Source organism: Geotrypetes seraphini, chromosome 3 (genome assembly GCF_902459505.1).
Source record: "Geotrypetes seraphini chromosome 3, aGeoSer1.1, whole genome shotgun sequence".
Taxonomy (NCBI): domain Eukaryota; kingdom Metazoa; phylum Chordata; class Amphibia; order Gymnophiona; family Dermophiidae; genus Geotrypetes; species Geotrypetes seraphini.
This window is the reverse complement of record NC_047086.1, coordinates 397,908,641-397,930,739: the sequence shown is the minus strand read 5'-3', so window position 1 is coordinate 397,930,739 and position 22,099 is coordinate 397,908,641. Positions and strand designations below refer to the sequence as shown.

Here is a 22,099-nt window from a genome sequence, read left to right as displayed (position 1 = left end):
CTAAGAACATAACAATAGGCTTACTGGATCAGACCAATGGTCCATCAAGCCCAGCAGCCCGTTCCCACGGTGGCCAATCCAGGTCACCAGTACCTGGTGTAGCAATATTCCATGCTACCGATCTAGGGCAAGCAGTGGCTTCCCCCGTGTCTTTCTCAATAACAGTCTATAGACTTTTCCTCCAGGAGCTTGTTCAAACCTTTCTTTAAACCAGCTACGCTATCCGCTCTTACCACATCCTCTGGCATATGATCAAGAAACTGTTTTATTGTACTTTTGTGATTATGATAAACATACCGAGGGCCTCAAAATAGTACCTGGCGGGCCGCATGTGGCCCCTGGACTGCGTGTTTGAGACCACTGGCTTAGAAAGAGACCAGTTTTCCACATTACTAATATGGCATCTGGATCTCCGTATTACTGAAGAATAGAATTCAACTTTGTTAATTTATTTGTGCTACTTTGGACTTCAGTGTAACTGAGATGTGTGATATCATTTTTACTGCTTATTAACCTTATTGACATAAGTGAGTTGCCTACTTTATTACTTATGTATGTAATATTGATTTCACTGGCGTGAATGATGTTCTGTTTGTGCACATCATTTGCATGTTAATGAGATAAAGGATATACTCTTTGTTACTATTTCTTCTTACATTTTGGTATTTTGCTCCTCTGTATAGTTTGGCTGTAAAAATTAAACCAATGTAAAATCTAATTGTATTCCAGCATTCCTGTTCTACCATTACCAAAACACTTCCAAACAGACCACAATAAAGAAAATTACTCACCTGTAGCAGTTGTTCTCCAATGACAGTAGAACACATATAGCAGATCCAGGCCATGCTCCAGGAGTTGCTGGTGTAACTTCCAGTTCAACACAATGCCATGACATTGAGAGCATTGGTGTTGGATCCAATGACAGTCCAGCCAGTCCTGGAGACCAACGCGCTACTCATGGACAGTCATCAACATTGATGCCTGAAGGAATTTGGGGTTGGTATTAGCTGAGATGGTGTCAGGGAACCTTCCTCAAGGTTAGGTCCTGCACCACGCCTCAATGCTCTCAGTCTGAGCCTGTCCATCGGACTAGTCATTTGAGGCAAGTGAGGACTCGGGCAGAAGACTATTTTCCTGAATCTGTTGGCTCCTGAATCTCTTGGAGGTGGGATATCTGGAACTTCCATCAGACCCCTCTTTGCCCCTTGAGGAGAAAGTCTTCTCCTGAGGAGCTCAACATTATCAAGGAGACGGCTGAAGTCAACCTGTTTAAGTTGGAAGTTGAAGATGAGCCCCTCCTATAGAAACTGTGACAGTGCCATTCAGAGTATTCTTAAGGCTGTGCAGATGAGATTGTGGGAAAACCTGCTCTCTGGCCAATGTATACATAAGAAAGCTGCTTATGTGTAAAGAGTCCAGTAGGCTCCCAGGAATCTGGGCAACCAGATGCTCATATAGGATGAGTGCTTAAAGTGCTATATCTTAGAAACAGAAAAATGAAGGCAGATAAAGACCATATGGCCTATCTAGTCTGTCTAATCATACCATCTACTCTCCCTTAGAAATCCAATATATTTGTACCATGCTGTCTTGAATTCAGATACACTTTTTGTCTCCACCACCTTCACCAGGAGGCCATTCAACACATTCACAACCCTCTCCGTGAAAAGTATTTTCTGAGGTCACTTCTGGAATCTATCCCCTTTTACCTTCATGCTAAGCCCCCTCATTTCAGAGTTTCCTCTCAACTGAGAGAGACTTGTCTCATTCGAATTTATGCCAAGTAGGTATTTAAACATCTCGATCATATCTCCCCTCTCCCACCTTTCCTCCAAAGTGTATATATTGAGATCTTTAAATTCATCCCCATATGTTTTATGATGAAGTCGACCAAGCATTTTAGTAGCCTTCCTGTGGACAGAATCCATCCTGTGTCTTTTTGAAGGTGTGGTCTCCAGAATTGTACACAAAATTCTAAATGGGGTCTCACCAGAGTCTTCTACAGGAGTATCATTACCTCCTTTTTCTTACTAGCTATTCCTCTCCCTATGCACTCAAGCATCTTTCTACCTTTCGCCATTGCTTTTTCAACCTGTCTGGCCACCTTAAGATCATCACATACAGTCACACCCAAGAGTAATGTTAGGAAATTCTTCTTTACGGAGAGGGTGGTTGATGTGTGGAATGCGCTCCCGAGGGAGGTGGTGGAGACGAAAACGGTGACGGAGTTCAAACAAGCGTGGGATGAACACAGAGGATCATTAATCAGAAAATAATGGGTATACATTGAAGGAACTAAGGCCAGTACTGAGCAGGCTTGCATGGTCTGTGTCCCGTATATGGACATTCAGTTGGGGATGGGCTGGGGAGGGCTTCGATGACTGGGATGGTTAAGATGGACTGGAGTAACTTTGACGGAGACTCCAGTAAATAGAACCTAAGCACACTACCGGGCAGGATTCTGGGTTTCTGGCCCAGAAATATCTAAGAAAAAGGACCATTTAAATTAAATGATTAATTTATGGAGCATGTATGGTTGGATAGACTGGATGGACCATTTGGGGCTTTATCAGCTAAAGACCTGAATGGTCCATCCAGTCTGTCCAACCATACATGCTCCATAAATTAATCATTTAATTTAAATGGTCCTTTTTCTTATTATGTAAAAGTTCTTCATCCCCTAAACTTTGGGTTTTTGCAGCGCAAATGCATGGCCTTACATTTCTGAACTTTAAATCTTAACTGCCAGATTTCAGGCCATTCTTCAAGTTTCGCAAGGTCCTTCCTCATGTTCTCCACACCATCAAGAGTGTCTGCTGTATTGCAGATTTTGGTATCATCCACAAAGAGGCAAATCTTACCAGACAACCCTTCAGCAATATCACTTATAAAAATATTAAAAAGAACAGGCCCAAGAACAGAACCTTGAGGCCCACCACTGATAACATCCCTTTCCTCAGAGCGATCTCCATTTACCACTACCTTCTGTCACCTTCCACTTAACCAGTTCCTGACCCAGTTCATCACTTTGGGGCCCATCCTGAGGGCACTCAGCTTATTTATTAGACGCCTGTGTGGAACACTATCTCAAAGGCTTTGCTAAAATCTAAGTACACCACATCCAGAGCACTCCCTCTATCCAAGTCTCTGGTCACCCAGTCAAAGAAATTGATCAGATTTGTCTGACAAGACCTACCTCTAGTGAATCCATGTGGTCTCAGGTCTTATAATCCAATGGATTCCAGAAACTTCACTATTCTCTGTTTTGAAAGTGTTTCCATTAATTTACTTTCCACAGAATTCAGGCTTGGCGTATACCTTTCGGTAACCTTTATAGAATTTTCCTCAAAAGGTGTTGAAATCAGTCATAGCAATCAATCAAAAAATCTGACTGATGTATTTAAAAAACTAACCAATTTCGTTATTAAGCCCCATAGATGCCCTGTATTAAAACAATAAATCCGTCACTTTCACACTGCGGTCAGGGCAGGATTAACCAATAGGACAAGTAGGCACGTGTCTAGGGCCCGAAATGGTCAGGGAGGCCCGATGAAGGAGGGCATCAACATTGTTTTTTTCCAAACGGCGATGGGCCCCTCCAGCATCGATCGGCAATGAGGGCCCCCTCCCTCAATTGGCAACATGGGCCCCACCCCTATCGGCAACGCGGCCCTCCCCCCCATCGACGGAAAGTAAGATGCGGGTAAGAAAGGCAACAGGAAGTGTAATTGTGCAAGCGGTGCTGCTTGCCCAAAGCTTCCCTCTGACGCCTAGGCGCATGTTGGGGTGGGGTGGGGCGGGGCAGGAGGACCAGTGTACTTGTGTGCGTAGGGGCCCTCGACAAATTAATCCTGCCCTGACTGCAGTAACAAGTTGTCCTATCATGTTACCATTCCAGCAAGATGGAACAGTGAGGAGAGTGTGGCAGTGGTTAGAGCTACAGCCCCAGCACCCTAAGGGTTCAAACCCTGTGCTACTCCCCGTGACCCAGGGCAAATCACTGCCTCAGGTACATTAGATAGATTGTGAGGCCACCAGGACAAACAGGGAAAATGCTTGTACAGCTCCCCCTCCCGATTCACAGTTTCCCAAATCGCGAATTTGGTTATTCGTGATTTTTTATTGCCCCTTGAATTTTTAATTCAGAAACGTGGCCCCCAGACCTTACCTAGTGGTCTAGCGGCGACGCCTGGCAGAAGCGATCTTCCACCGCTCCTGCCCCGTGTACAGCCATCATCAAAATGGCTGCCGTGAGTCCCCATTGTAGTCTCGAGACTACAATGGGGACTCACGGCAGCTATTTTGATGATGGCTCTGCACGGAGCAGGAGCATAGGAAGATCGCTCCTGCCCTGCGTCGCCGCTAGACCACCAGGTAAGGTCAGGGATGCAGGAGGGAGGCAGGGGTGGGTCAGGGCCAGCCCAAAAAATGATTCATGATTTTCCCTATTTGCGGGCCAGCTCTGCCCCTAACCCAAGCGAATATTGAAGGTCTGCTGTATATAAACTGCTTTAAGGGTGGTTGTATAACTAGAAAAAGGTGGACTAGAAGTCCAAATCCCTACAACTGAAGCAGTAAATCCCAACTCTTCACATGTATGATTAAATTGAATACAAAGTGACACTATATGAATGTGAATATATCTTCTGTGCTCAATGATGTGAGTCTTCAAAGCACAACTTATCTTTCCAGCATTATATAACTGGCACTGACACACAATTAAGTAGAAGACTCCAGTGGTTTCACACATAATTAACACTCGTAAATGAATGCCAAGTCTGTTTTCAAGAGAAATGTATCGCTCGATACTAACTGCAAACAGATGTGTGTCCAAAGGGACAATGGATGGGATTCACTAACCTGCCCGATCGGGCCGGGTCCGGGTCCGATCCGGGCAGGCCCGATGAATTCAGGAATGAAAAATATGCAGATGGAGACGATCGGAGGAACGCCCCCCCATCTGCCTGCACAGATCACTTTATAGCGATCCCCGCACACGCGCAGACCATCTGTAGATGGTCTGCGCATGTCCGTCTGAGACACGACCTTTTTTTTTTTTTAACTTGAAAACTTTTTTTGTTAGTTTTTAGCCCTGCGAGCCCGTGGTTTTAACCCACTTTAAACCCGGCTCGCTGGGCAGGGAAGGGCAGGAGAGCTTCGGGGAAGGCCAGGAGAATGGCAATGTGGCAGGAGAGATTCGGGGAAGATCGAGGCAGAGCAGGGCAGCATTCGGGACGAGCAGGCTGGAGAGATTGCAGGGCAGAGAGCAGGGCTTCCAGTCGGAAAGACGTTTTCGACTAGTCCCCAGCAGTCGCTTCTTCAGGTGATCGGCCAGCCCAGTCAGACCGGAAATTTGGTGTTGTGAATCGGGGTCGCTGTCCAATTTGCATGTGTTTCACCTCATTTGCATGCACGGATTCGAAGCGGATCACAGGAGAGGCAAATAAATCAGGCTGAATGGAAATTTGATAGAAAAGGGTTCGCAAACCGATCAGTATACAATCGGTTTGCTTTGTGAACCTAGGTCAATGTCCACAAAACTTCACTGGAACAGTGTCTGATGTTGGTACAGAAGAGGGAACCAAAAGATCTCTTAAATTACTTACTCGTTTGAGAAAAGATAGGGAAAGAAGTCAATTCAGGATGAACTTGTATCACAGGCCAATGTGTAAAGATGGGTTTAATGGATTGGGCACCGGTATTGAAAGTTAAAATACACACCAACCTGTTATCTCCAGCTTTACGTTTAAGTGTAACTTGACGATCCATGAATGTAGCGTGCTTATTAGCACATGTTAGAGATGGATGGGGAAAACCTCGTTGAAAAAAACAAGCAGCTATCTCTTTACCTTGTTCCTTAAAATCATCTCTGTTGGAACACAGACATTTCAATTAAAAAAAAAAAAACCCCAACCAGCTATTAGGTTCTCCAATAAATGCCAGAGATGACAGCTGAAATAGTGGATAGCGTAGCTGGCTTTAAGAAAGGTTTGGATAAGTTCTTGGAGGAAAAGCCCATAGTCTGTTATTGAGAAAGACATGGGGAAGCCACTTCTTGCCCTGTGTTGGTAGCATAGAATATTGCTACACTTTGGGTTTTGGCCAGGTACTAGTGACCTGGATTGGCCACCGTAAGAACGGGCTACTGGGCTTGATGGACCATTGGTCTGACCCAGTAACACTGTTCTTATGTTCTTACGCGAGCCAAGTATAGGGCAATCAAGCCACTGTGACATCACTATTGAGGTTGGCTCTGAGGCACTGTGGAATGAGGCATTATGACATCACAATCTCAGCTCTGGAATGTTTCTCCTATTGGGGTTCCGGAATCATGCTATTCTTTGAGATGCTGGAATGTTGCTACTCTTTGGGTTTTGGCCAGGTACTAGGGATCTGGATTGGCCACCTTGAGAATGTGCTACTGGGTTTGATAGACCATTGGTCTGACCCAGTAAGGCGATTCTTATGTTCTTAAATACAATAAAGTATAATGTATAGAAAGTTCAAAATGATCCTCTTCTGTTGAAAACTAGATTTAACTCACAGTGAAAGTATAAGAAAGGCAGACGTATTACAAGCGCTGTTCTTATTTTTAATTCGTATTGATGAAATCAGCATCTACGTTGATTAGAGGAGCTTCAAGAACAGCCCATCTAACTCCCATATTAAAGAGGCTTCATTGGCTGCCAATGGAACAACATATTCATTTTAAGGTGCTATCTTTGGTGCATCAATCTGTGTATCATTCTGTGCCTGACTGGTTTCAGGACCTTTGGGAGGGTCTATAGACCATGGAGAACTCTGAGATATCTCAATCGGCTGTGAATATAAGGTACGTGGCCATACAATTAAAAATGTTCTCATGTATGGGTGTTTCTCTATGGAGTAAACTACGGAGTCAATTAAGACTATGTTCAGATCATCATAGCTTGAAGAGATTGCTTAAAACTAAGCTATCTGTGAATTGCTCCCTTGCATTTTCTTCTAAATTTACCTGAAATGACAGAGATGGATGATATTGAAGAATCCTCAAGTTGCACTTTCTAAATTGTTTTGAATTATTGTATAACTAGTCTTTAAGCACGTTACATTAACGGGTGCTAGAATAGATGTGTCTGTCTTTCTTTCTCTCTCTCTCCTTGGCCGCTTTTTGCCTGTCTTTCTTTCTGTGTCTCTCTCTCTCCTTGGCTGCTTTCTACCTGTCTGTCTTTTTTTTTTTTGCTGTCTGTCTTCTTGACTGCTGTCTGTCTGTCTTTTTTTCTATGTGTCTCTCTCTCCTTGTCCGCTGTCTGTTTTTTCTTTCTTTCTCTCTCTCTCCTTGGCCGTTTTCTGTCTGCTTTCTTTCTTTATGTCTCTCTCTCTCTCCTTGGCCGCTGTCTGTCTGTCTTTCTTTTTTTGCTGTCTCTCTCCTTGGCCACTGTATTTCTGTCTGTCTTTTTTTGCTGTCTGTCTCCTTGGCCGCTGTCTGTCTGTCTTTTTTTTTGCTGTCTGTCTTCTTGGCTGCTGTCTGTCTGTCTTTTTTTCTATGTGTCTCTCTCTCCTTATCTGCTGTCTGTTTTTTCTTTCTTTCTCTCTCTCTCCTTGGCTGCTTTCTGTCTGTCTTTCTTTCTTTCTTTCTTTATGTATGTCTCTCTCTCTCTCTCTCTCTCCTTGGCCCCTGTCTGTCTGTCTTTCTTTTTTTGCTGTCTGTCTCCTTGGCCGCTGTCTGTCTGTCTTTTTTTTCTGTGTGTCTCTCTCTACTTGTCCACTGTCTGGCCCCCTGTCCTTCTGTGTGTTTTTCACTCCCACCTACCTGTCTTTCAGTGTGTGTCTTTCACTCCCACCTACTTGTCTTTCAGTGTGTCAGTCTGTGAATGTCCTATCTGGGGTTTTTTCTTTCAATCTCTCTCCCTGTCAATTATTGTGCCCCATCCAACCTTTTTTTAAAAAAATCACGCGTTGTGTTAGGAAGGGCAACCGGCACACAGTAACCGCTGCTGGATTAGGTTAAACCACCACTCAAAGCAAATCGTCATGCGTGCACACGCCGAACGCACATGCGCCACACACTTTACAATTTCTCTGCCAGCCATGGAGCTTCAGATGCACGGAGCCATGAAAATTGAAGTGCGCATGTGCGCTAAGGGTATTATTATATAGGATGATATGTATGTGCTATTTTTATGTATGTTAATTTAGAAACCGCTGAGACTCCAGGCAGTATATATAAAATTTTTAAATAAATAAATAAGCATCCCGAATATCTAAAGTACAATCTCAAAACAGTTTGATCTAAATGTGGACATGGCAAAACTACATAGAAAATAGCTGGAGGCATGTTGGTGGCGGTCCCGGGGCATATCATGGGTTGTGCAGTGTTCTTGATGTCTATCAATTATGTTTATTGAGGGGCAAGATGTCGGCGAAGGCGGTGTAGTGAGAGGACGCTCTGCCTAGCGTCGGACATCGCTGAAGAATAACATGGTTAAGAGGAAAGGGAAGCTGCGTTTGTTCCCAGTTGAACCGGCTCCCTCCCCGGTGTCGATTCAACAGACGCTGGAGAGCTTTCTCTTACCGGTTAAGCCTGATAGTCCTCGGGGAGGAGGTGAGCAGCAGACAGGAGATTTCGCCTGCAGCATGGCAGAAGCCACGCTGAGCCCTGAGGACCGCGAGACTCCACTTCAACCTGGAAGTGAAGTTGAGAAGTCGATGGAAAGCCTTGCAGATACCGGAGGGGTTGCCGATGGAGGCTCCGTTCCTGGGACATCGTCTCCTTCTTCTCTCTCCCAAGAGGTGTTACAACCAGCCGTGGAAATCTGTGAAGGAGCAGTAGGAGGATGGTCGGGGGGGGGGGATTCCTCTTGAGGTCTGACTACACAGCAGCCAACACTGTAGAATCTGGGATTAAAAACTCCACCAAGTTGAAGACAGGAGAAGATAACTTTGGAGGAGGTATGGGAGGCTGTTACGGTTATGGAGGAAAAATTAACTGAACGCTTAGATGAGATTTTCCAACTCCCAGAAGTGATACAAACATATACCAAACAAATTGGGGATTTTACAGTAAAGGTGGACTCCCAAGTAAAAGAATTTGGGGAAACTTTAAAAGAGGGTTAAGAAAGTTCAAACAGCTTTGGTAAAGGATAATTTGAATATTCACCAGAGAATGGAAAGACTGGAAAATTATGAGAGACGTTTGAATTTAAGGTTTTTGAGTTTTCCACAATCCTCTATTTTACAACCAATTGAGATGTTAAAGAAATATTTCAAAGAGGTCTTGAAAATCCCTGCTGAATCTATGCCCCCAATTACAAAAGCATACTATATTTCCTTGGGTAGCCCACTGAAAAAACTATCTTCGTTGCAAAACCAGCAGGCCAGTTTAGATATTACTGGCTTACTGGAGAACTCTGAATCTATTTCAAATACAGCAAGCCCAGTTGCTACGTTTGCCTTAGAATATGATAGGAATTGGATATTTCAAATGTATTTCAGATTTAAAGATGAAAAATTTATGAATAATTCAGTTCTGACATTTCCTGACTTTTGTAGGTCCACTCAACAGAGGAGAAAGGCCTTTTTGGCACTTAAACCCCTGGTATTGGACCTCAAAGGGACTTTTTTTCTGCAGTTTCCATGCAAATGTATTGTTAAAATGGAGGAGAAATCCTTTGCATTCTTTAATTCTGAACACTTGAAAAATTTCTTGGAAGCAAGGAAACCTCCAGCCTCAATTGCTATCTCTACCCCTTCAAATGCGAACTAAGTTGGAATTTAAAAGGCTTAACAGATCCGCTTATTGTAATCTAGTCTTTCTTGATAGTGTTTTTGAATTATTTCCTGTCTTTTCAAACATCATGCCCTAGTTTTCTAATTTCCTGTATAATGGGGTTTAATAGAGTTACTAAATGTTAATTTTGGTTGTTATCGATTCTTATTATAATTTTCTGTAATTTGTAACTCTATTTTTATTGTCAAGATATATGCTTGTAAAAAATTGAAAATTTGATAATTAAATAATAATAATAAAAAAATTATGTTTATTGAGACAATATACCGCTAAATCTTAAACAGGTCTAAGCAGTTTACAAATACAAGTAGTATATTATTTTATTGTAAACCACCTAGAAGATTCTCGATGGGTGATATATCAAACTTTTAATAAATTTGAAACTTAGTAACAGACTATGGACTTTTCCTCCAGGAATTTGTCCAGACCTTTCTTAAAACCTGCTACGCTATCCGCCTTTACCACAACCTCTGGCAAGGTGTTCCAGAGCTTAACTATTTTTTTCACTCAGAGAACAGTTAAGCTCTGGAACGCGTTGCCAGAGGTTGTGGTAAACGCGGATAGCGTAGCAGGTTTTAAGAAAGGTTTGGACAAATTCCTGGAGGAAAAGTCCATAGTCTGTTATTAAGAAATGGGGGAAGCCTCTGCTTGCCCTGGATTGGTAGCATAGAATGTTGCTACTCTGGGATTCTGGAATCTTGCTGTTCTTTAAGATTCTGTACGGAATGTTGCTACTCTTGGGTTTTGGCCAGGTACTAGTAACCTGGATTGGCCACCGTGAGAACGGACCACTGGGCTTGATGGACCATTGGTCTGACCTAATAAGGCGATTCTTATGTTCATATGATACAGGAGCCTTTAAAAAGCAGCTAAGGAGTTATTTATTTGTAAAAGGATTTAGTATGGCAGCCTAAGGAGGAAGTTTTATAATTAAGCAGTAGAGCAAGCAGGGTAATTGTGACAGAGTTAAGCAGGCTGCCAGGGCTTGGATGAGTAACACACGAGTCAATTGATTTTTGAGTGATTGCTATTGTGATCAATGTATATATTTTTAGTGTTGAAACAATTTTATTGAAATTGCACAAAAACAAATGCATAGACAAAATTTACAACACAAACAGAATCCCCGTGCGCTCCCCCCATCCCTAACTGCCAAACTGGAAGGACTAGCCCCGGACCCTCAAACCCACCAAAACCCAATGTATATATTTTTAATTACGTATGTTTTTTTGTAATCCACTTTGGTATAAAGTGTGCAATAGATAAACTAATCAAAACTAAGCCAGCACCTTTAGGTCACTGGTATCTTAGGATGGGTTTAATAGCACATGGCAAACACAACATAATCATGCTTGTAAAACCAACGTGTGCAAATCTATCTCATAAATATTCATTGTAGATATCCTGGAAAACCTGTATCCCAGGCAAATTTGGGAATCACCGCTCTGGGTTATTTTTAAAGAGACGATCAAATGGAGCCGGTCTCAGCTGTCACTCTTGCTGCGCTCACTGTCCGCCTCTTCTGTGCTTCTCCCGTTCCATTCTCAGTCGCACAGTTCCGCCCCTACACTTTCTGCATCATAAATAAAGGTCTTATTGCCTCGTTGAACGGCCTCAGCTATTTTTCTCTCTACAAATTTTTCCCCTGAGTGGTTTCCCAGCATCCTTCAGCCTCTTCAGATATGATTACCTGTCTTCCTCCCCCTGCAAAACCATTTATCATCTAAATGCTAATCTTTTTTTCCTTTTTCACCAACAATTTTGAAAACCATACTCTTTTCTGTTACTACGACTTTTCTCGTCCTGTTTACTTGAATGTGTAAGTTTTCTGTCCTTATGGGCAGGGTTAGATCTTACAGGCAGCTGCGGCAGAAATACTAAGGAAGAGTTAAGCATCCTATTATACAATATGCAAATACAGTTTTATTTATCTTAACTATCATATTAGTCCAAATCATCGGGTGCAAATGTTCAAGGGTATCATGACCCAAGACAAGCTGAAGAGAATAAGAATTGTCATACTGGGACAGACTGAAGATCCATCAAGCCCAACATCCAGTTTCCAACAGCGGCCATGCCAGGCCCAAGTATGTGACAGAAACCCAAAGAGAAGCAACATTCCAGAGCTGAGATTGTGATGTCATAATGTCTCATTCCACCAATGCCTAAGAGCCATCTTCATCAGTGATGTCACACTAGAATTGATCCACATAAGAACTGCCAAACTGGGATAGACCGAAGGTCCATCAAGCCCAGTATCCTGTTTCCAACAGTGGCCAACCCAGGTCCCAAGTACCTGTCAGAAACCCAAAGAGTAGCAACATTCCAGAGCTGAGACTGTGATGTCATAATGTCTCATCCCACCAATGCCTAAGAGCCACAATGGCCTGATTGTCCTCTACTTAGCTCACATAAGAATATCAGAATTGCCGTACTGAGACAGAGTAAAGGTCCATCAAGCCCAGTATCCTGTCTCCAACAGTGGCCAACCCAGATCCCAAGTACCTGACAGAAACCCAAAGAGAAGCAACATTCCAGAGCTGGTATTGTGATGTCATAATGCCTCATTCCACCAATGCCTAAGAGCCAAACTCATCAGTGATGTCACAATGGCTTAATTGTCCTCGGCTCACATAAGAACTGCCAAACTGAGAAGGTCCATCAAGCCCAGTATCCCGTTTCTAACAGTGGCCAACCCAGGTCCCAAATACCTAGCTAGTGATTGTAGTAGTATGCCTTTTTCACATTTCTCCTGACCTTATCCAGCAGAGGATTACTGTCCACTTCAACCAGCACAGATTCTTTTTCTGTTATTGTTTCTTTGCTTTAAAGTCAAGTGGATCATCAACATGGAGTTTGTTTGTTTTCTTTTTTTGCATCTCTTGACTATGCTTGCTTCAAGTGCACTTCTGTCCTCTTAGGGTTGTGTGCAGTCAATGTAAGATTAAAGCGTCCTGTGTGAGGCTTGTCCTTTACACCCACATATTGTAGAACAAACAAGGAGCCATCGTTAGGTCGAGCAGTGTGAGAATGAAGGGAAGAGAAGTGTACGGGCTGATATGCAGAGCTGCTAGGAAATGGGACCCTAGATATGGGAGTAGACCAAGAGCAGGACAAATATATTCCTTGTAAAGAAGGATGTTATAACATAACATAAGTTTATTCTTCTATACCGCCATAATCAAACAATTTCTAGGCGGTTTACACAAAAGAAGGCTGGACAATCAGCGAAATACAATACAAATAATTAAAATACAAGAAGTTTCTTAAATATGATCAATATAAAATTTTGTTAACAGTAATATGCACATTTAGGAAATGAATTTATCAAACAACGTTGACTTAGAAACATAGACATAGACGGCAGATAAGGGCCACGGCCCATCCAGTCTGCCCACCCCAATGACCCTCCCTATCTATCTCTGCGAATAGATCCCACATGTCTATCCCATTTGACCTTAAAATCAGGCACGCTGCTGGCCTCAATGACCTGAAGTGGAAGACTATTCCAGCGATCAACCACCCTTTCAGTGAAGAAGAACTTCCTAGTGTCACTGTGGAAGTTCTTCTTCACTGAAAGGGTGGTTGATCGCTGGAATAGTCTTCCACTTCAGGTCATTGAGGCCAGCAGCGTGCCTGATTTTAATTACTTTTCGAAATGCACCATAAGACAGCATAACTCCGCCAATACAATTACCCCACCAGGACTGCGGCTTACTTGCTTGAAATGCAAGAGTCCTATCCAAAAAAAGTCTTATATCTGCAGCCAGTCATTTTTGGCTAAACAAATAGATTGGAATTCCTAGTTATCCTCGTTGGGCTGTATAATAGGAAATGAGATAAAAGATAAGTTGGGGCATTTGGTTTTGATAGCCTGTGATATCCAGGAGAAGGAGAGTAGAGTTCAGGATATGAACTAGGGCCCTGATATTCAGTGGATAAGCTCTGCCTGTGAAACTGAGGTGTTACAGTAGGAATAATTTTGTAACGTGGCCACATACATGCATAAAAGGCCTCCCCTAAAATACCGATGGCGTGTACTTTGCCAGTGGGTTTATGCAGGGACCATGGGCGACGCATGCGTGTATGTGCACAGACTCTAAAATATACAAATCTCTGCATTTACTTCATTTCAACATATTCATAGGGGATCTGACTCAAGGGCTTCAAGGTAAAATAACACTATTCGCCGATGACGCCAAACTATGTAATATAGTAAGTGAATGCAGTTTACATGGCACAGGACCTGCTTACATTGGAAAGTTGGTCCTCAACCTGGCACTAAGCTTCAATGCTAAGAAATGTAAGGTCATGCACCTCGGAAGCGGAAATCCATGTAGGACGTACTTCTTGAATGGAGAAACTTTAACTAGGACTTCAGCAGAACGAGATTTAGGAGTAATCATCAGTGCAGACATGAAAACTGCCAATCAAGTGGAGAAGGCTTCATCTAAGACAAGGCAGATATTGGGTTGTATCAATAGAAGTTTCGTCAGCCAAAAGCCTGAAGTCATAATGCCGTTGTACAGGGCCATGGTGAGACCTCATCTGGAGTACTGTGTGCAATTCTGGAGGCCACATTACAGTAAAGATGTGCGCAGAATTGAATCGGTTCAGCGGACAGCCACCAGGATGATCTCGGGGCTCAAGGGTCTCTCGTACGAAGAGAGACTGAACAAATTGCAGCTCTACACTCTCGAGGAACGTAGGGAGAGGGGAGACATGATCGAAACATTTAAGTACCTCACGGGACGTGTCGAAGTGGAAGATGATATTTTCTTTCTCAAGGGACCCTCGGCCACAAGAGGGCACCCGCTCAAACTCAGGGGCGGAAAATTTAATGGGGACACCAGAAAGTATTTCTTCACAGAGAGAGTGGTTGATCATTGGAACAAGCTTCCAGTGCAGGTGATCGAGGCAGACAGCGTGCCAGACTTTAAGAATAAATGGGATACCCATGTGGGATCCCTACGAGGGTCAAGATAAGGAAATTGGGTCATTAGGGCATAGACAGGGGGTGGGTAAGCAGAGTGGGCCGACTTGATGGGCTGTAGCCCTTTTCTGCCGTCATCTTTTATGTTTCTATATTATATCCCGAGCCGACAGAATTCCAAACTTGAACAGATAAAAGTGCCTAACATTAAGGGCTAGAAGTTTTAAAGTATAATTAAAAAATATTTATAATAAAAAGTACAAGATAGTGTAAAGAGAAGGGGATCAATGACGACTGAAGCACTTTTTCTTAAAAAGCCCCCCCAAACAATGAAGGATTCCTGCACTTGATGACGGGAATAGCCATCCAGATAACACGCAACTGGAAGAGTTATGATTGACTTAATTATACCTTCTGGTGAGCAAACTTATGTTCTAGCTACAAATATGAAAGAATGAATGCTGAAATTTGAGGATATACTAGTGCATTTGAAAGGATGTGGAGCCCATTGGCATCGTTTATTGAGTCACAATAGCTGTCATGTATCTTTTTTTAAAAAAATTTGTCCTCCTTACACATCCAGGGTGGGAGGGAGGGAGATGGGAAAACATGATAATTATTATTCATTATATCTATTTTATTGAAATTATACATGTGGTTTTATTTTCATTAGTTAAGGGGAGGAGGGGTGGGGGGTGAAAATGTTTGTTGTATATTTAAAGTGCTTTTGTTTGATTTGATTGTTTAAATTCACTGTATTGCATTGTTAATAATTGAAAACTAATAAAGATTTATTTTTTAAAAAAAAGTTTACTTTACTCCTGCTTCAGGGTTAGTGTAAATATTCACACCAGCAATGTAGGCCCAATTTCTGCCACTTATCTGACTATTTTCTAAAGACATGTATGTTCCTGAAAGAATACCTAAACTAAGCGTCCCATCAAATTACTCTCCATATGGATAGTGCCGCTGAAAATCTTTACAGAGCACGATTCGTTTTGACCCTGATTCTATAAAAGACAGTTATAGTTAGGCACCTAGATCGTTGTGGCAAGCTGATCTAAGCTTATAACTTAACCCCCACCCCTTTCTATAAAACTGTGCTAGAGGTTTTTAGCGCGGCTGGTGAGGTAAGTGGTACGTGCTCCAACGCTCATAGGAATTCTATGAGTGTTGGATCATTTTCCACGCCGGCCCGTGCTAAAAGCCTCTAGCGCAGCGTGATAAAAGTGATCGTTAATTATTTAAAAAGCCTTAATTGGCACTGGTAATTGAGCCTTGCAATGAAATGAAATTGCAACTAATTTGATGGTAGGCACCTAAACTTGAAATTTCTTGCTTCCCCGGCCAGTCTCTCCTCGTATTCTCTTTTAACTCTCCTAACCACTCGGTGACATTCTTTTTGGTGTTTCCTGTGTTCCTTTCAGTTTTCCCCGGTTTGGTCCTTTTTCCATTTTTGGAACGATTTTTTTCTTTTCTCCTATTGCTTTCTTCACTTCATTGGTTATCCATACCAGGTCTTTTGTTTGATATTTTTTGCACCTTTTTCTAAACCTGGGGATGTACAGATTTTGTGCTTTTTGCACCGTGTCCTTGAATAGGGACCAGGCTTTCTCCACGGTCTCTGTTTTTCTCGAGCTATTTCTGAGTTTCTTTCTCACCATTGCTCTCATAGCATTGTAGTTCCCTATCTTGAAATTGAGCGCTGTCGCTGTGGTTCTCTTCACTTTTGATGTTCCTACTTCTAATTTGTACTGTATCATGTTGTGATCGCTGTTTCCTAGTGGTCCTACTACTTCCACTTCCTTTGCAGGTCATCCTTTATTTCTCAACCTCCTCCTGATTTCTGCTTTTATGGAGATGGACTTCATTTTCCCTTCTCTGGCCCTCCAAGACCACGCTTGACTCTAGAGAAGTGTTGAAAAGATCAGACAGCAGAGCCTCTTGAAGTTCCCTAAGTTCCTTCAGAAACCTTTGATGCATGCCGTCTGGCCCCATAGCTTTCTCAACCTTAGTTTAGATAGATCCTCACAAACACAATCTTCTGAAAATTGTGTAAGGGTTACCACACTTCCGTTCTGTGATCCTTGTTTCTTATTTGTCAAGGGTCTGTCTGTATTTGACCAAGGAGTGGTATTTGTGTGGTGGTTTTTTTTGGGGGGTGGGGCAGGGTTTCACTCAGTAGTGAATTAGTGTTTTAGGGCCTGATGTAATATTTACAGTACTGCCTTTTCATATATAAGGTTGTTACTGTTTCAGCCCTGGGATTCAAGACAAGGTTGGATAAGTTCCTACTGGAACAGAACATACGCAAGTAAGGCCAGACTCAAATAGGGCACTGGTCTTTGACCTAAGGGCTGCCGCGTGAGCAGAATGCTGGGCACGATGGACCACTGGTCTGACCCAGCAGCGGCAAATCTTATGTTCTTATGGCATGGTAAGGTTCTGAGTGTATCTTTCCACAAAATTTGTAGTGTTTTGCAGAGGAGAGACTGTATGTTGGCCTTACTGAGAGACTTCTGAGGCTTTTTCCTCCTTAAGGAGTTGAGATTTAAGTGCAATGTGTATATTTTCCACCACCGTCTGAGGTTCAAATGTGAATAACCCATCTAAAATAACCACCGTTATTGATCATATCACAAAGGGGAGAAGGATCAGTTTCATAGTTTATTTAAAATTTGATTACTCACCTATCGTAAATTCTAGGCAAAAATACAATGATAAAAAGGGGACTACAAAGATTTAGGACAGACACATATACAAATTGACTACAAAGATGAAAAACAAACAAGACAGATTAACGAGAGGGAAGAAGGAGGAGCTACAATATAGTCGAGAAAAGATGACATTGATGGAAAGAACGAAGGGAATAGGGAAACGTATATTATGCTGCAGTAACTCATAAGAAGGAATCAGAAGATAAGAGGAGAGACGAAAGAGAAAAGAGAGGGGTAAATGTCCAACAGCATTTTTAGAAGGAGATATTAATGTTCAAAAGCATCTTTTTATTGAAAATTTTTATTTAAAATTTTTTCATAGTACAAACATACACACCACACTGAACAGCAATATAAAATACAACAGCGGACAATGCTAGGGCAATGCTAACCCTACCCCAAACTCCTCACCCAAAAGACCTACCCGTTCCAAACACCCACCTCCACCCCCCACCCCAGCACTCCAGTGTCAAAAGTTCAGAAGAAAACTTCTAGCTCGATGGGACAGACCCTCCCAAACAGGGGCCCAGATTCTCCTAAATTTCTACCAGGGACCAGGGCCACCCCTACGAACATCTAAATATTCCAATTTTAATCATGTAAACAGTTCATTTCTCCACATAGTAACAGTGGGCACCTCAGCTTGACGCCACAGTACAAGGATACATTTTCTAGCTAATAAAGAAGCTTTGTGTAGAAGCAAATTACCCCCCTCTAGTCAAACCCAATATAGTAACTTGGGAAAAAAGCAGAATATCTGCCCACAGAGGAATCGGCCTACTCAGTACAGTTTGTAAATATAGTGCAACAAAAGACCACAGGTTTGAAGTTGGTCACAAGACCAAAACATGTGAAGCAAGCCAGCCGGGGTGGACTGACACTTGGGACACCGAGCATGAGATGCAAACCCAGAAACATAGGCCCGGTAGGGAGACACATGCAACTGCAGGAGGAACTTGTAATAATAATAATAACAGCTTATATACCGCAATACCGCGAAGTTCTATGCGGTTTACAAAGATTAAGCAAAGGTACAAATTGATTGACTTTAAGAGGGGAGGAAGAAAGAGGGTTAATAGGACAGGAAATCCATTTTTGAGGAGAGAGTGATCAATAGAACAAGTTAATCGCTATAGAGGGGAGAGCGAAGAGAGGATCAGTTGTCTAGATACTTTAGGAACAGGTGTGTTTTCAGACGTTTCCTAAATTCCTGTTTAAATTACTGTATAAATTACTGTTTGTTCCTGCAAAACTATGGAACGAGTCAGCCGAGGTAGATGTTTCATAAGAAGACGAAGTCCGTCCCCCTGTGACTTGCTCAGAGGGAGACAGATCCTGGTTCCACACTGCTGCCACAACCTCATAATCCCAGGGGGCACTGAAACTCCCCAAACTGATTTGATGAAAAGACTAATCCTGGTCAGGCGGGATAGAGTCAAGGTCTCACCCACCATATCCACCATATCTTCATTCAAAGTAGCAGCATCCAGAGAAAGCAGGTAATGAGACACTTGACGGTAATAAAGCCAATCAGTGGCCTCCAGGAAACCGTCCGCCTGCAAGGTCTGAAAAGAGCAAGGCACTCCCTCCTCCGATACCACATCACGCACATACCAAAGTCCCCGAGCACTCCATCGCTGTACATACCGTTTAGAAGCATCAGGATGCAGATCTCGGTTACCCCATAGGGGGCAGTCAAAAGCATCTTTAAACGAGAAACATTTTCATGAACCTTTGAACTATTCATGTCGGTCGTCCTCAATCCAGACCTTAGGACACACCTAGCATGTCCGGTTTTCAGGAGATAGATTTATATGCAAGGGAGGAAATGCCTACAAATTTATCTAGCGCGTATTGATTGTGGATGTCCTGCAGACCTGACTGGCTGGGTACGTCATGGGGATTGTGTTGAGAACTGCTGCTATAGTTCTCCTGTTTGTCTGTTTGGAATAAACTGTGAGCTCTTTAACAAGGGACAGTCTCTTATGTCATGACGCCCTGCATACATGAGCTACAGAAATTATGACTCGCAGTTGAAATAGTAATAGTACCTTTCAGACAGCCAATTTATGTGGGAAAATGCTTTTTATTTTTGAAAATCACTTTGAAATTGATTTTCCTCCCTTTTTTCCCAATCAAAATAAATTTGCAATAAATACCAGCTGTAGACGTATCATTGGATCCAGCAGGTACACGAGCTATTTATCTATGTATCAGATGTGACACTACTTATCAAAATATTACTAGAATAACAACTATGAATTGTCACAAAATACCAAAGTAGCAGTGTTAAGTCAACAGACAGAGTAGTATACCTGACCATGCTATGCCAGAGTAAACCTTTTAGTTAACTTGCAGTTCTAGAAGTTTCAAAACTCTTCTAAATTATGTCGAGCTCCCTGTGCTGATAGTAATCGATATCCTTAATGAATCCTTATAATATTGAAGTTCTTTATTTACTTCTTCTTGTATCCATCAGTGCTCCGTGGACAAGTATATCGGTTCTGCACGCTTGAAGGTACTTGGCTTCTGAATGAGAACTCTACCATAGTATGGAGGAACAACTCAGAATGTGAGGACACCGTAAATAAGGTAAGGACGGCTCACATAAGACTTTCTCAACAGATTGTGTCTGTTGTCACGGGTGTATTTGCAGCGGCGCTACTCAGCTTCTGCAGTAGTTTGCAGCGTTTCTTTGTTTGGTTCCACGTTGAGCAGCAGGCTTCATCAAACCGTTTACCGAGAGTATTCCTTTTTGGTTTCATAGCCCGTACTTTGGCACCATCTGCTGGGCTTCAGTCATATACCCCTGACGAAGGCTGTTCAAGTCGAAACACGGACCGTGTTGGGGTCCAGGACAAAAAGGATCAAAGGACTCTCTGTTAGGCTTGCTATATATATATTTTTGATATATGTTATATATGTTGTATTTTCAATAGATTGGTTGACCTCACAGTTGGTTGATCGTTTCCCTTCCCCACTTCTGTTTTTGTTCACGTAACTACACATGGGGTTGCTTTTTCCTTTTTTGTTGTGGGATACAGGTATTTGCAGAAAGAACCATCAAGTTCTTCTTTCTTTTTTTTTTTTTTTGTTTTACGAGAACTCACTGAATTCCTTAGATAGCAGCCAGCATGTCTATGGGGGGTTTTTGGGGCCAAGGCAATTAGAACTTTGCAGGCTGTCTTTTCTCAGCAATAAACAGGATCCGGCCTCCAAAAGCTGCTTGAACATACTCTCTTTCCAACACAGCTCTGTCATGAAAAATGGGACCAGCATTTCCATTTCCATCCTTGAGCAGAGAGACTGTCCCAGCGCTAGCCTCAGTGTACAAACTGAAGATTGTTGTGAGAGAATAATTGGCAAACTGGGGGTCCATATCTGACAAGGGAATCGTCGCTGCTTGAACTGAGTCGGTGTAGAATGAACGTTACATAGTCTGTTTGTTTCTTCCCATGCAGGGTCTCTCTCCGTGTTTCATCCCATCCAAGGGTCGTCATGCACGACCTCTCTCATTTATCATTTATCATCTGCTTCTCATCAAGGAATCATCACGCACAGCTATTTACTTATTCCAGCTTCCCTGACTCTCCCAAAGGAATGATTACGCACAGCCTGCCTCTTCTTACCTGGCTCTCAAGGAATCATCTTTTCACATTGCTCCAAGGAGCTACAGAAGACCCTCCCCTGAGGAAAGATCACCTGAAATGCACATCAAGGTTAGAGAGCATGGAGGAGTGTCCTATGCTATTTTGATATCTTTTCTTTCAGTTTTGCAGTTATTGGCCGTGAACAATCTGAAGCTAGATCGGAACTAAGTTTCTTTTACCTGTTGCTGCCCTGCAAGTTCTATCCCTTTTAGACGGCAGGCTGACTACAAGTAACTGTGCTCCCTTCTTATCATCAAAGAGTCATCATACATTGCTACTTTCTATAGCTTTTCTCTTCTGTCTTTTGGCATGGATTGTTTCCTGCTCTTTTTTAGATTGATAGTATTAGGAAGACTATGATTTATCTCTTATCTGTGAACTCGCCAGCAAACTTCAGCTCATCAGCCTCCATTTTGCTCAAAGTTGTATCCTACTTTGTTTCTGTTATGCATGTCAAATATATTGTAACTGTGAAAAAAGGTGAATATAGACCTTAGTTTTCTTCAGGACTTGTGGCTTTAAGAAGGGAATTACGAGTGGCTGAGCTTTTGTGGAGATTGTCAGATGTTGATGATTATATGAGTCATTTAAAATAAAACCCTGAGAGAGACTTTTTCAATAGGAAGTCTAAGTCTAATTTGGACGTTTTGGAAAAAACATCCAGAAATCCAGTAGAGAAAATGTCCATTTTCAAAACAGCCAGGCGTCTATCTTTTATTTTTGAAAATGGCCTATGTAGACGTCTTGGTCCTTAGGACATCTTTCTTTTTGGGCCATTTTCAAAAATAAAAACGTCCACATGGAAAACGCACAAAAGCAAGTCTTGCAGATGTACCCAACTACCTTCTCTGATCGTGGCAAGGGAATCCCCTTCAGCTGAGCCAGATTTGGGGAATCCTGCCAGCTCAGCTGATGGTGATTCTGCCTTCCAGGATCAGATGAACTGGCAGGGAGATTCCTCCCTACCTCCCTCCTAGGCACAGATCCCCTCCAGTACTAACCAAATAAAAAAGGAACCATTGAGCCCTAC

General features: G+C 42.5%; 1 protein-coding gene across 1 annotated transcript in view; it reads left to right on the top strand.

Annotated features, from left to right (window-relative positions):
* Positions 1-22,099, top strand: part of GLP1R (glucagon like peptide 1 receptor) — a 245,924-nt gene that overhangs the window by 111,734 nt on the left and 112,091 nt on the right. The window contains exon 4 of the mRNA XM_033935380.1: positions 19,899-20,011. Within this exon, the coding sequence (XP_033791271.1) occupies positions 19,899-20,011 (113 nt within the window). The remainder of the gene's footprint in view (positions 1-19,898; positions 20,012-22,099) is intronic.